We start from the raw sequence: 13,437 nt of genomic DNA, 5'->3' as shown, positions 1-13,437 counted from the left end.
GGCCGTCTGCAAGGACGTTGCCCAGGGGACGCCCGGATGTTTTGATGTTTTACCCTACTTGTGGGAGGCTTCTCTCATGTCCCCATATGAGGAGCTAGAGCTGATAGAGGGAGCTCATCCATGCTCTCCCCGGATTTGAACCTGCGACCTGTTGGTGTTCAGTCCTGCCAGCACAAGGGTTTAACCCACTGCGGGGGCTCCAAATGACAAAATGAATCCCTCCCCAACCCCACAAGTATTCAAATTTGGGCGTATTGAGTATCTGTGTCAAATTTGGCCCAGTGAATGAAAATACATCCTGCATATCAGATATTTACTTGACAATTCATAACAGTAGCAAAATTACAGTTATGAAGTAGCAACGAAAATAATGTTATGGTTGGGGGGTCACCACAACATGGGGAACTGTATTAAGGGGTCACGGCATTAGGAAGGTTGAGAACCACTGCATTAAAGGGAAAGACATTTAGTTATGCTAAAACTTTCAAAAATGCTGTAAAGTTCATTCTTTTATTCATAATTTAATTAAAGTTTGGAATAGTGAATAATGAAACACCCAACAGCAAACCTTTTAGCTCTCTTCTGTTTTGGTAACAAGCTTTAAAAGTTAAGTTACCCCAAAGCTGAGATAACAAATTTGGTCACTGATCCAGAAGGAAAAGATCCCTGTTACAAAGATCTATGCTCATAAACGAGAACACTTCATACTTTGTATTTGATCTCCACACCATTAGCGAACTGTGCAATTCTGCTACCCTGATATCAAAACTATAATAATTTATCAATTAAAAATATCTTTAAAATATAGGCTTTGGGTTTTTTTTTATAAAAGCAAGAAAATATTTGTTTTCACCTTCTGTAAAAACAAAAATCCCAAAAGAAAGCCCCCAAAGAAATAAATGTGAATTACAAAAAAGAATCCTTGAGAACATTACATTAAAAATATAGATATTTTAGGCCTTTCTGATTCACTCTTCTTTGGGTTGTTGTGAGTTTTCCAGGCTTAATGGCCATGTTCCAGAAGCATTCTCTCCTGATGTTTTACCACATCTATGGCAAGGATCCTCAGAGGTTGTGAGGTCTGTTGGAAACTAGGCAAAATATAAACCCCATTTCCTAGTTTCCAACATACCTCACAACCTCTGAGGATGCCTGCCATAGATGCAGGTGAAACATCAGGAGAGAATGCTTCTGGAACATGGCCCTACAGCCTGGAAAACTCACAACAACCCAGTGATTCCAGTCATGAAATCCTTTGGCAATACATCAGTCTTCTTTTTTATCCGAGGCACTTGAGTGATCATCTTCAGGGGTTTGAGGACAGACTTTATTCCTTGGCACGGAGGTCTTCTCTGAAACTGGAGTTTTTGGAGTGGTGGCAGGTTGAAATTCAGCCTCTGTGTATAGCTGGCTGCGCTGCAGCTCAATATACGTGGTGAACAGCTTGGCGTATTCAGGATGTTTCAGGGCAAAATCCTTGAACTCTTCTGAAAAGGCAGAAATACAATGTTATACCTAAACAACAAGAAAGTATGCATGTTTCATTAAACCACAGCTTAGTTGGGGAACTTGTAGCTGGATCCAATCCTCCTGAATTTATTTATTTATTATTTATTTACAGTATTTATAGCCCACTCTTCTCACACCGCAGGGGACTCGGGGGATTACAATGTATATATACATGGCAAACATTCAGTGCCATAGACACACAACATATATAGACAGTAGACATGGTTAGGTACCATCAGAATCTTTGTAATTCAGAATAAAGTCAGAAAAAAATGACCTTTTTGAAGTGATTTTGAAGTTTTTAAAATCTGGAAGTCCCTTTGCCCTTCCGAAGCTTTTTCCATCATTTTTGTTACGACTCATAAAGTGAGTTGGAAATTATTCAGCTTTTCCCCGCTTCTGGTCCCTGGCCTCTGCTCAAGCCAGAGAAGCCAGTTTTAAACCAGAGAAGGAAGGAATTTCTTCCACTTGCTTTCCCCCCACTTCTGGTCCCTGGCTTCGGCTCAAGCTAGAGAAGCCAGTTTTAAACCAGAGAAGGAAGGAATTTCCTGACCTCGGCTCAAGCCAGAGAAGCCAGTTTTAAAGCCAGAGAAGCCAGTTTTAAACCAGAGAAGGAAGGAATTTCCTGGCCTTGACTCAAGCCAGAGAAGCCAGTTTTAAACCAAAGAAGGAAGGAATTTCCTGGCCTTGACTCAAGCCAAAGAAGCCAGTTTTAAAGCCAGAGAAGCCAGTTTTAAAGCCAGAGAAGCCAGTTTTAAAGCTAGAGAAGCCAGTTTTAAACCAGAGAAGGAAGGAATTTCCTGGCCTTGACTCAAGCCAGAGAAGCCAGTTTTAAACCAAAGAAGGAAGGAATTTCCTGGCCTTGACTCAAGCCAAAGAAGCCAGTTTTAAAGCCAGAGAAGCCAGTTTTAAAGCCAGAGAAGCCAGTTTTAAAGCTAGAGAAGCCAGTTTTAAACCAGAGAAGGAAGGAATTTCCTGGCCTTGACTCAAGCCAGAGAAGCCAGTTTTAAACCAAAGAAGGAAGGAATTTCCTGGCCTTGACTCAAGCCAAAGAAGCCAGTTTTAAAGCCAGAGAAGCCAGTTTTAAAGCCAGAGAAGCCAGTTTTAAAGCCAGAGAAGCCAGTTTTAAAGCTAGAGAAGCCAGTTTTAAACCAGAGAAGGAAGGAATTTCCTGGCCTTGACTCAAGCCAGAGAAGCCAGTTTTAAAGCCAGAGAAGCCAGTTTTAAACCAGAAAAGGAAGGAATTTCCTGGCCTTGACTCAAGCCACAGAAGCCAGTTTTAAACCAGAGAAGGAAGGAATTTCCTGGCCTCGGCTCAAGCCAGAGAAGCCAGTTTTAAAGCCACAGAAGCCAGTTTTAAACCAGAGAAGAAAAGAATTTCCTGGCCTCGGCTCAAGCCAGAGAAGCCAGTTTTAAACCAGAAAAGGAAGGAATTTTCCCTGCTTGCTTTTCCCTGCTTCTGGAGTAAAACAACTACTTTCAAAGTAAAGGCCACCCAATGAAACAGGAAATAACACTTTCAAACCATTAACGAAAGGATTCGGAAGTCTCAGAAGTTTTGAAAAGTTTTGAACATTTTTTTTTCTGTGAAAATCGGAATTGATTTTAGAATTGAACCACCAGCGCCACCTACATCCCAAACGAGTTTTGAATGATTTTTTTTGGACCAACCAAGCCTAATAGACAGACACACAGAGACTATTTAACATTCCAGTTTACATGAGGGTATTCTGGCCACCAGGAGAGCTATCGCTTCAACTTCCATTAGTAACAATGATGGAGTACTTCCTCATTCTTATGTTGCATGGTTGCTGGAGATTTTTATGGTGTCATAAATTAGTTAAATTAGCCTCTCCACATAAGCGGTACCTAAATTTCCTATTGGACAGATGCAACTGTCTTTCAGGCTGCAAAGGTTGACAGCAAGCTACACAATGGTTGGAAGCTCACTCTGACCCGGACTGGCTTTGAACTCATGACCTTTTGGTCAGTAGTGATCTTAATGCAGCTGACTTCCAGCCAGCTGTGCCACAGTCCCGGTGCACAATCCTTCTGAGCTTCCCTAGATGGTCACACTAGTTTCCCAACCATTGTTTGATGTTTGATGTTTTGTCATATGTCTGTTATAAAAGGCTGTGCTTTTTATTTAATTTTAGTTTGTTAAGTTATAATTTGTATTTATATGTTGGGCTGTATAAATTTTGTTAGTATGATGTATTGTTGTTGTATTCGGGCACTGAATGTTTGCCTTTTATGTTTGGAATCTGCCCTGAGTCCCTTTGGGGAGATAGAGAGGAATATAAATAAAGTTGTTGTTATTGTTGTTGTTGTATTGTGAAGGTTTCTATACAGTTTGCAAAGTGGAATATTAAAATCATAGAGTTGTGAGGGTCCACCAGTGTCATCCTAACTCTATTCGACCATGCAGGAAGACACAAACCAAACACCCTCTACTGATGGTCATACAGTCTCCAGTTAAAAACATCTAGAGATGGAGACTACACTATGTTTTGAGACAACACATTCCACTGCTGAACAGCTCTTTATTTGGGAAGTGTTCCCCCCCCCCCCCAATGTTTAGGTGGAATATCTTTTCCTGTTGTTCAAATCCATTGCTCTATGTCCTAGTTTTTGGAGCAGCAGAAAACAAGTTGGCTCCATCTTTCATTGGACATATGTTCAGATATATAAACATGGCTAGCATGTCTCCTCTCAACCTTGTCTTTTCCAGGCAAAACATACCCAATTACCTAAGCTGCTCATCATAGGGATTCATGGTTTCCAGACCTCTGGACATTTTGGATACCCTTTTCTGGCCACGTTCCAGTTTGTCAATCGCCTTCTTGAATTTTGGTGCCCAGACACCAGCATAAAGTGTTACTATTAGAAATACCTCTTTTTTGTATTTAGTTACTAATAGTATTTACTGGCCCCACTCATTTGCCGTCGTCTCTACCCTCAACTGGAATTCCTCAGGGGAGATCCTCCTTTCGGTCCTACCAATCTCACAAGCTCGTCTTGTGGGCACAAGGGAGAGAGCCTTCTCTTCTGTAGCCCCCCGACTTTGGAACTCTTTACCTGGGGAGATCAGGAAAGCCCCTTCACTGGAAACATTTAAAAAGAACCTCAAAACCTGGCTTTTCCACTGCACCTTTGGTGAGTAGGTGCACAGCATGATATTTTACACCCCCTCAATGTTTTCGGCTAATGGAGTTTGTGCCCTCCAAATAGGATGTTCTGACCTACAACTCTGTGTGTTTTATGAGTTCCATTTAGATGTCCTGCTTCTATTTTATCTCATCATAAATTGTTTTTCATTCGGAATGTGTGGCCCGCCCATTGTCATCTCTATTGTGATTGTGTCTATTGGAATTTTTATCTTCTTCTTCTTCTTCTTCTTCTTCTTCTTATTATTATTATTATTATTACTTTATTATTATTTTTAATATCATTTTGATAATGTTGTTGTTATCTGATGTATATGTATTATGTTGTCCGGGCTTGGCCCCATGTAAGCCACTCCGAGTCCCCATCGGGGAGATGGTGGCGGGGTAGAAATAAAGATTATTATTATTATTATTATTATTATTATTATTATTATTATTATTATTTCAGCCTCCAAGAACTTGTCAGAAATTGAACAAGATCCTTAAGCTAAAAAATGTCTCCCATCCTCTGGTTGCTGTGAACCTTACATTCTCCCTCTCTAGTAAAATCATGAGAAGATCTCTGGAAGGTATCATTCTGTTCTTGTTAGAACTACTCCTTGTTGTGTCCTTTGCATTCAAAACTGTGGATAAAGGTTGAAACAAGCTGACTTCAGACAGTTGGTTATGTCTTGCTTAGTGAAAACACTACTAGCATTAAGGAGAACTCAAGGTTTGGACAAAAACTCCTGTTTCACAGTCTTAGAAGAACTTTTCAACATCTCCAGAAACCAGCAGCAATCCCTATGGAAACCATGACAGATTGAACTTACCATAGGAAAGCTTGTTTGTCTTGTCGGCATCTATTTCCTTGAAAAGGTTAGAAACGTCAAGATCAGGAAGTCCAAGTGATGAACGGATAATTAAGGCGAATTCATCTTCTGATATGATACCATCCTCATCAATGTCAAAGAGCTGAGGAGAGAAATGAGAATTGAGACAGAGACATTTTAATGTTGACAGTGTTGCCTTCAAGACTTCTTCATTGCTATTAAGTGCTTGGGACAACTTTTGGTGGGAGTAGATTCAGGCATCTCGTGGACCACTTTCTCCTCCTATTCAAAGGATTAGGAAGGTCGAGAACAGGTCTTTTCTGGATATGATTTAATACGCCTGTATTCTGATTTCATATAATTCTCTTATCCCTTCTTATCATGATAAAAGAAATAACCATGGGCTTTTCCAAGGCTATTTTCCAAGGCTATCCTAGTAGCACTTTAGCATAACTAACTGTTGCTGCACACCACACTTTTAATCTTACGTGCCTCCTGCCATCTCAGCACTTTTAACCCTTGTACCCCAGTGCGCCGGCCGAACCAGTTTTAATAAGGTCTTGATGTACTGTCATTGTCGTTATTTTTGCTTATTATCTGATTTGCTTAGTTATTGTGGAGTTATGTTATTTTGTTTATTGTTTTTGATTTGCTGTTATTGTGATGTCACGTTTTACTGTACTGTGTTTTGAGGCTTCGGCCTGTGTAAGCCGCATCGAGTCCTCTGGGAGATGCTAGCGGGGTACAAATAAAGTTAATAATAATAATAATAATAATATTTTATTTATCATGTCAGGAGTGAGTTGAGGAGAGAGTTAACATGTATTTAAAAACACAAAGTTAAAAAAAACTGGCATTATGTTAAGTGTCCTTTGACTAAAAGCTGGCCACTTGGAGTGCTTCTGGTGTCGCTGTGAGAAGGTCCTCCATTGTGCATGTGGCAGGGCTCAGGTTGCGTTGTAGTAGGTGGTCTGTAGTTTGCTCTCGTGTAGCTGTGAGAAGGTCCTCCATTGTGCATGTGGCAGGGCTCAGGTTGCGTTGTAGTAGGTGGTCTGTAGTTTGCTCTGGTGTTGCTGTGAGAAGGTCCTCCATTATGCATGTGGCAGGGCTCAGGTTGCATTGTAGTAGGTGGTCTGATGTTTTCTCTGGTGTTGCTGTGAGAAGGTCCTCCATTGTGCATGTGGCAGGGCTCAGGTCGCGTTGTAGTAGGTGGTCTGTAGTTTGCTCTGGTGTTGCTGTGAGAAGGTCCTCCATTATGAATGTGGCAGGGGTCAGGTTGCGTTGTAGCAGGTGGTCTGTAGTTTGCTCTCGTGTCACTGTGAGAAGGTCCTCCATTATGCATGTGGCAGGGTCAGGTTGCGTTGTAGTAGGTGGTCTGTAGTTTGCTCTGGTGTTGATGTGAGAAGGTCCTCCATTATGCATGTGGCAGGGCTCAGGTTGCATTGTAGTAGGTGGTCTGTGGTTTGCTCTTCTCCACACTTGCATGTTGTGGACTCCACTTTGTAGCTCCGTTTCTTAAGGTTAGCTCTGCATCCCGTGGTGCCAGAGTGCAGCCTGTTCAGTGCCTTCCAGGTCATCCAATCTTCTGTGTGCCCAGGAGGGAGTTTCTCATCCGGTCTCAGGAACTGATTGAGGTGCTGGCCACCTGCCACTTTTGGATTCTCGTTTGCTGGGGTGTTCTTGCGAGTATCTCTGTTGATCTTAGGAAGCTATTTCTTGATTTAATGCAGTGGCATGCTGGGTGATATTTGAACAGAGGAATGGCTGGATATGTCACTGCCTTGGTCCTTTCGTTATTTTCTGCTCAACAGATGGCAGTACTGGTCTGCGGCAGATACTGGCTTGTTCAGTAGACTCTCCTCTACAGTTCCATTTTGGTGGGAAGCCTTAGCATTGAACAGTTGTGTTGTTAAAGTGAGAAGTATGGAACCCTGCACAGAACAGAAGTGTTTGATCTTAGGCACTAAATCAAGGACTTACCTGAAATGCCATTTGAATAGTCTGTTCTGTATTTGCAGGATTGCAGAGAACAGACAAGCCAATCACATATTCTCTGAAGTCTATAGAACCATCTCCATTCTGTAACAAAGACAAAGCAATAATTATTTAATTCTGGAGTATGACAGAGATTCAATTGCTCCTTCTGATATGCTCAGTTTTATGAGCTTTTAAGAGAAGTAATGAAAGCATATCAATCTCACCTACATCTTCTTCCACTTTTTGTTTTACAAGGTCTTACATGGTTTTGCTCCTTGCCCTCTTCTATGACAATTATTGCATTAAAATATTTTTTTCTGTCCTAATGTGTGCATTTATTTACTCTTTTCTGTGCACATTGGCTGCTAAGATGACAAATGAATGGATGTTAGAGTCAATCAAACCTGACCTCTCTCTAGAAGCCAAGAGGACCAAACTAAGGCTGTTGCATCTTATCATGAAAAGTCAGGATCCTCTAGAAAAGACAATGTCTGTGAGGTAGAAGCAAATGGGAAAAGAGGAAGACTGCGTTCCAGATGGATAGACTCAACCAAGGAAGCCATACTTGCCCTGACTTTGTGAGATCCTGAGCAGTTCTCGAGTAATTGTGTAGTTCTATTAATGGAGTGTTTCCATAATTGTGTAGCTCAGTGTGTCATTCTGTAATTGTGTGTTGGGGTAAAAAACAAAACATCCGATGGGTAGGTACATGATTCCTTCTCTCACGTTCTCCACTGGCTGCCGGTCCATTTCCGAGCACAATTCAAAGTGCTGGACTTGGCCTATAAAGCCCTATATGGCTCCAGCCCTGCTTACTTGTCCAAATGTATCCCCCTCTACATTCCGCCTCATAGTTTAAGATCCTCCGGGGAGGCCCTGCTCTCGGTCCCACCAGCCTTGCAAACGCATCTGGTGGGAACGAGAGACGGGGCCTTCTTGGTGGTGACCCCCCGCTTGTGGAATTCGCTCCCCAGCGAGATTAGATCGCCGTCCTCCCTCCTTTCCTTTATGATTTGTGATTTTGGAATCAGGCCTTTGGATAGCAGGCACAACGGCCCTTTGGACATTGAACTGGACCATATGATTGTTATGATAATGGAAACGGCTATATGACTGTATAAGTAATGTTATTGTTTTTAATCTACTGTGTATTTATGGTTTTATATTGTTGTTATACTGTGTTATTGCGGCATTGAATTGTTGCCAGTGTTAGCCACTCTGAGTCTCCCCTCGGGGGTTGAGAAGGGTGGGGTAGAAATGTTGTAAATAAATAAATAAATAAATAAATAAATAAACAATCCCTATACTGCACATGGTCAAGTCTCAGCTCCTTTAACTGTCCCCCTATTTCCACATCTCCACTTGCTTAACCCTTCAGTGGAATATGCCGTGACCACATGTCTATTAGAACTGTATTTTCCCCAACAGTTATGCACATTGGAATTTACAGGCAATGCATTTCTATCTAATACAGCATTATCTACCTAACATTGTGTAGTAGTGTAGTTCTGTAATTGTGTAGTTCTGTAGTTCAGTAATTTTGTAGTTCCGTAATTGTGTACTTCTGTAATTTTGAAGTGTGATAGTCTTGTAGTTCTGCATTAGGGCTGAGATACGTCCAGACAAACACAAGTGTTTATTTAGACCTTCACAGCTGCTGCTACTGAAGACAAGTCATGCCAAAAGAGATATAAAAAGCAACAGAACGGCAGGGCGTTTCCCCATTGGGTGTGTGGAGGGAATAATAAAAAGAGAGAAAGAGGTGCCGCAATTAGGAAACCAAAAATAAAGAGACAAGGCTTAACTTTGTGTACATTTCCAAGATGCTACGAAATTATTCATGCACATTCCACCCAGCTCAACATGTCAGCTCCTTTGTCTGGGGCTGAGAAAGCAAAGAGGCAAACCTGGGATTACAATAAGTTGGACAACTTGTCTCAGCTTTGTCCTTTTCCACTCATTTCTCTATACGCTCGAAACTGCCTCCTTGAATATTTGCAGGCTGCTCTCTCCCTTGTCATTTTTGCATCTTACATTTAAAGCTTATTTTCCCCCAAAACTTTTGGAATGTTAGTTTAATTTTGTTTCTGACTCATGTACATTTTGATTAGATGTCATTCATTCATCTTTAGGTGATCCCTCATTGTCCGAGTAAGATTGTCTTCCAAGTTCGGTGTACTGGCGGTACCTGTCGCATACCAGTACTGCCATCTGTTGAGGAGTTACGAAGGTGGAGACATTACTTTTCATTGAACCCTAGTATCTATCTATCATCTATCTATCTATCTATCTATCTCTATCTATCTATCTCTATCTATCTATCTATCTATCTATCTATCTATCTATTTCAGTGTTTCTCAACCTTCCTAATGATGTGTCCCCTTAATACGGTTCCTCATGTTGTGGTGACCCCCAACCATAAAATTATTTTCATTGCTACTTCACCTGACATCCGCCGGGAAGTAGCAGCCAATAATGAAAGGACGAAGGCAGAGACATCTCCAGCTCATCCCCTGTTTGGGTATCAGCCAGCACGTCAATGACTTAAATCTAGAAATAGTTTTCTAAGATCTACAGAGACACTCGCTGGAACACCTCAGCAAGCGAGAGTCCAAAAGTGGCAGGCTCAAACCCAGAACCTCAAGCAATGGCTGATACCAATGAGAGACTCCCATCTGAGCACACAGAGGACTGGGCGACTTGGAAGGCGCTGAACAGGCTGCGCTCTGGCACCACGAGATGCAGAGCCAACCTCAAGAAATGGGGCCACAAAGTGGAATCCACGACATGCGAGTGTGGAGAAGTGCAAACCACTGACCACCTGCTGCAATGCACCCTGAGCCCTGCCACATGCACAATGGAGGACCTCCTTGCAGCAACACCGGAGGCACTCCAAGTGGCCAGATACCGGTCAAAGGAAATTTAATCAACTACCAAACTCACAATTTTTGTATTCTGTATTTTGTATTTTTGTATTTTGTCTGTTTGTTTGCTTTGTTCTGTTAGAAATGTAATATTTGGCTAGTTGCTGATGACTCGATAAATAAAATAACTCCCTTCAGCCCTGCATGCTCTCCCTCGCCCATACATGCATACCACACCGCCATGTGCCAAGCACACCTGCTCTCCCCAAAGCAGCTCTCCCCTTGGCTGAGGGGCTGGCTACTCACAGCAGGAGGAGGGCTTTTTGGTGGGATGATTTGCTGTCTGTTTCCAAAAAAGAAGAGAAGGACAGGCGGAGAGATCTTCAGCCTTCTCTGCCAAAAGGGTTCCTAAGACCATCAGAAATATATGTTTTCTGATGGTCTTTGGCAACCCCTTTGAAACCCCCTTATGACCCCCCAGGAATCCCGACCTTCAGGTTGAGAAACGCTGATTTATCTCTTCATGTACTCTATCTATCTATCTATCTATCTATCTATCTATCTATCTATCTATCTTCATTCTATCCTTTTCCTAACATATTTCTAGTTCAATTTCCCTCAGTCTTACAGTGATGCTGGACTACAACTCCCACCATCGTCAACACTATCACTACAGTTGATAGAAACCATAGTTCAACGCATCAGAAATATGCTAGTTTTGGGAGGAGATATGATAGCCATGTATAAATATGTGAGAGGAAGCCACAGGGAGGAGGGAGCAAGCTTGTTTTCTGCTTCCCTGGAGACTAGGACGCGGAACAATGGCTTCAAACTACAAGAGAGGAGATTCCATCTGAACATGACGAAGAACTTCCTGACTGTGAGAGCCGTTCAGCAGTGGAACTCTCTGCCCCGGAGTGTGGTGGAGGCTCCTTCTTTGGAAGCTTTTAAACAGAGGCTGGATGGCCATCTGTCAGGGGTGCTTTGAATGCAATATTCCTGCTTCTTGGCAGGGGGTTGGACTGGATGGCCAATGAGGTCTCTTCCAACTCCTTGATTCTATGATTCTATGATTCTATTTGCATTTCTTCCTCTTATACAGAACTTGGATCATCACTGTGCACCCATTATAGAGTAGGAAGGGTGATTTTCATTGAGTTTCTCCAAATCACACCCTCTTTTGTTTCATATCCAGTGGCAAGACCTGAAACTTTTAATTCCTACCTTGAATTTTGCAAAGTTTCATTCAATTTTCCAAATTTACATTCCTCCCACCAACTGCAGCATTTTGTGGCCTCTGTTGTTCCATTTAGGTCCCTTTTAGCTGCTCACAATTTAAAAGAGGAAGATTGATTTGTGTGCACTTAAGTTCTCAGGAATGACATACATCAAGGATTTGGCAAATGCTGGAGCTGAGATGCATATTTCCCTGAAATAAGTCTCAGCAGACGTGAAGGCAAGGCTCCACCTGCACAACCATATAATGCAGTTGGAATCTCTATTATATAGCCGTTGTTGTTGTTGTTGTTGTTGTTGTTATTATTATTATTATTATTATTATTATTATTATTATTATTATATGACAGCCAGCAGAGTGTCTGCTGTGGACTCATCTTGTTGTGTTTCTAATAATAATAATAATAATAATAATAATAATAATAATAATAATAATAAGAAACAATAGATCACACCCTCAGCTGCTGCAAGAAGATCGTGTACACAGACTACAAGCAGAGGCATAACACTGTTGCTCAGATGATTCGTTGGAACTTGTGCCACAAATACCATCTGCCTGTGACAAAGAACTGGTGGGATCACAAGCTGGAAAAAGTCACAGAGAATGAACATGTCAAACTACTCTGGGCCTTCCGAATTCAGACAGACAGAGTTTAACACAATCATGTTAAAAAACGAAGTATGGATTGTCGATGTTGCAATCCCAGGTGACAGCAGGATTGAAGAGAAACAGCTGGAAAAGCTGGCACAATATGAGGATTTAAAGACTGAACTGCAAAGGCTCTGGCACAAGCCAGTCAAGGTGGTGCCAGTGGTGATCGGAACGCTGGGTACAGTGCCTAAAGACCTTGGCCTGCACTTAAACACAATGGGCACTGACAAAATTACCATCTGCCAGCTGCAGAAGGCCACCTTAATTGGATTTGCACGCATTATTCACCAATACATCACACAGTCCTAGACACTTGGGAAGTGTCCGCTGTGTGATCCAATACAACTGCCAGCAGAGTAATCTTGTTTGCTGTAGACTCATCTTGTTATGTTTCAAATAATAATAATAATAATAATAATAATAATAATAATAATAATAACAACTTTATTTTTATACCCTGCCACCATCTCCCAGACGGGACTTGGGGCAGCTTATAAGCAGCTGCTCGGTGCAGTTAAACTGCATTATATGTGTCTAGGTAAAGGTAGGTAAAAGTAGTCCCCTGACATTAAGCCCAGTCATGTCTGACTCTGGGGTGTGGTGCTCATCTCCATTTCTAAGCCGAAGAGCCAGCGTTGTCCGTAGACACCTCCAAGGTCATGTGGCCGGCATGACTGCATTGAGCGCCATTATATGTGTCTACGTTGACCATATAATGCTGTTTTGAATTGCATTATATGGCAGAGTAGATAGGGACAAAGATGAATCTAGTCCAGCAAATCCCTTTCCATATTTAAGTGAAACAGATTGTCCAAAACAAAGATTTATAACTTTGTATTTAGGATACGGAGCCCCCGGTGGAGCAGTGGGTTAAAGCACTGAGCTGCTGAGCTTGTTGATCGAAAGGTCGCAGGTTCGATTCCGGGGAGCGGCGTGAGCTTCCGCTGTCAGCCCTAGCTTCTGCCAACCTAGCAGTTCGAAAACATGCAAATGTGAGTAGATCAATAGGTACCGCTCCGGCGGGAAGGTAACGGTGCTCCATGCAGTCATGCCGGCCACATGACCTTGGAGGTGTCTACGGATAACGCTGGCTCTTCGGCTTAGAAATGGAGATGAGCACCACACCCCAGAGTCAGACATGACTGGGCTTAATGTCAGGGGACTACCTTTACCTTTACCTATTTAGGATACAGACTACCTAAAACAAAGGTTGTTGGGGT

At 42.1% G+C, this 13,437-nt stretch overlaps 1 protein-coding gene across 1 annotated transcript in view; it reads right to left on the bottom strand.

Annotated features, from left to right (window-relative positions):
• Positions 1-1,156: 1,156 nt before the first annotated feature.
• The window catches only part of LPCAT2 (lysophosphatidylcholine acyltransferase 2), a 58,526-nt gene continuing 46,245 nt past the window's right edge, over positions 1,157-13,437 (bottom strand). The window contains exons 12-14 of the mRNA XM_067471120.1: positions 7,469-7,567; positions 5,489-5,630; positions 1,157-1,487 (exon numbers count right to left, since the gene is read on the bottom strand). Of these exons, the coding sequence (XP_067327221.1) occupies positions 1,267-1,487; positions 5,489-5,630; positions 7,469-7,567 (462 nt within the window). The 3' untranslated portion in view covers positions 1,157-1,266. The remainder of the gene's footprint in view (positions 1,488-5,488; positions 5,631-7,468; positions 7,568-13,437) is intronic.

This window comes from Anolis sagrei, chromosome 8 (assembly GCF_037176765.1).
Source record: "Anolis sagrei isolate rAnoSag1 chromosome 8, rAnoSag1.mat, whole genome shotgun sequence".
Taxonomy (NCBI): domain Eukaryota; kingdom Metazoa; phylum Chordata; class Lepidosauria; order Squamata; family Dactyloidae; genus Anolis; species Anolis sagrei.
Note: the sequence above shows the minus strand (reverse complement) of the source record. Positions and strands in the feature narration are given on the sequence as shown.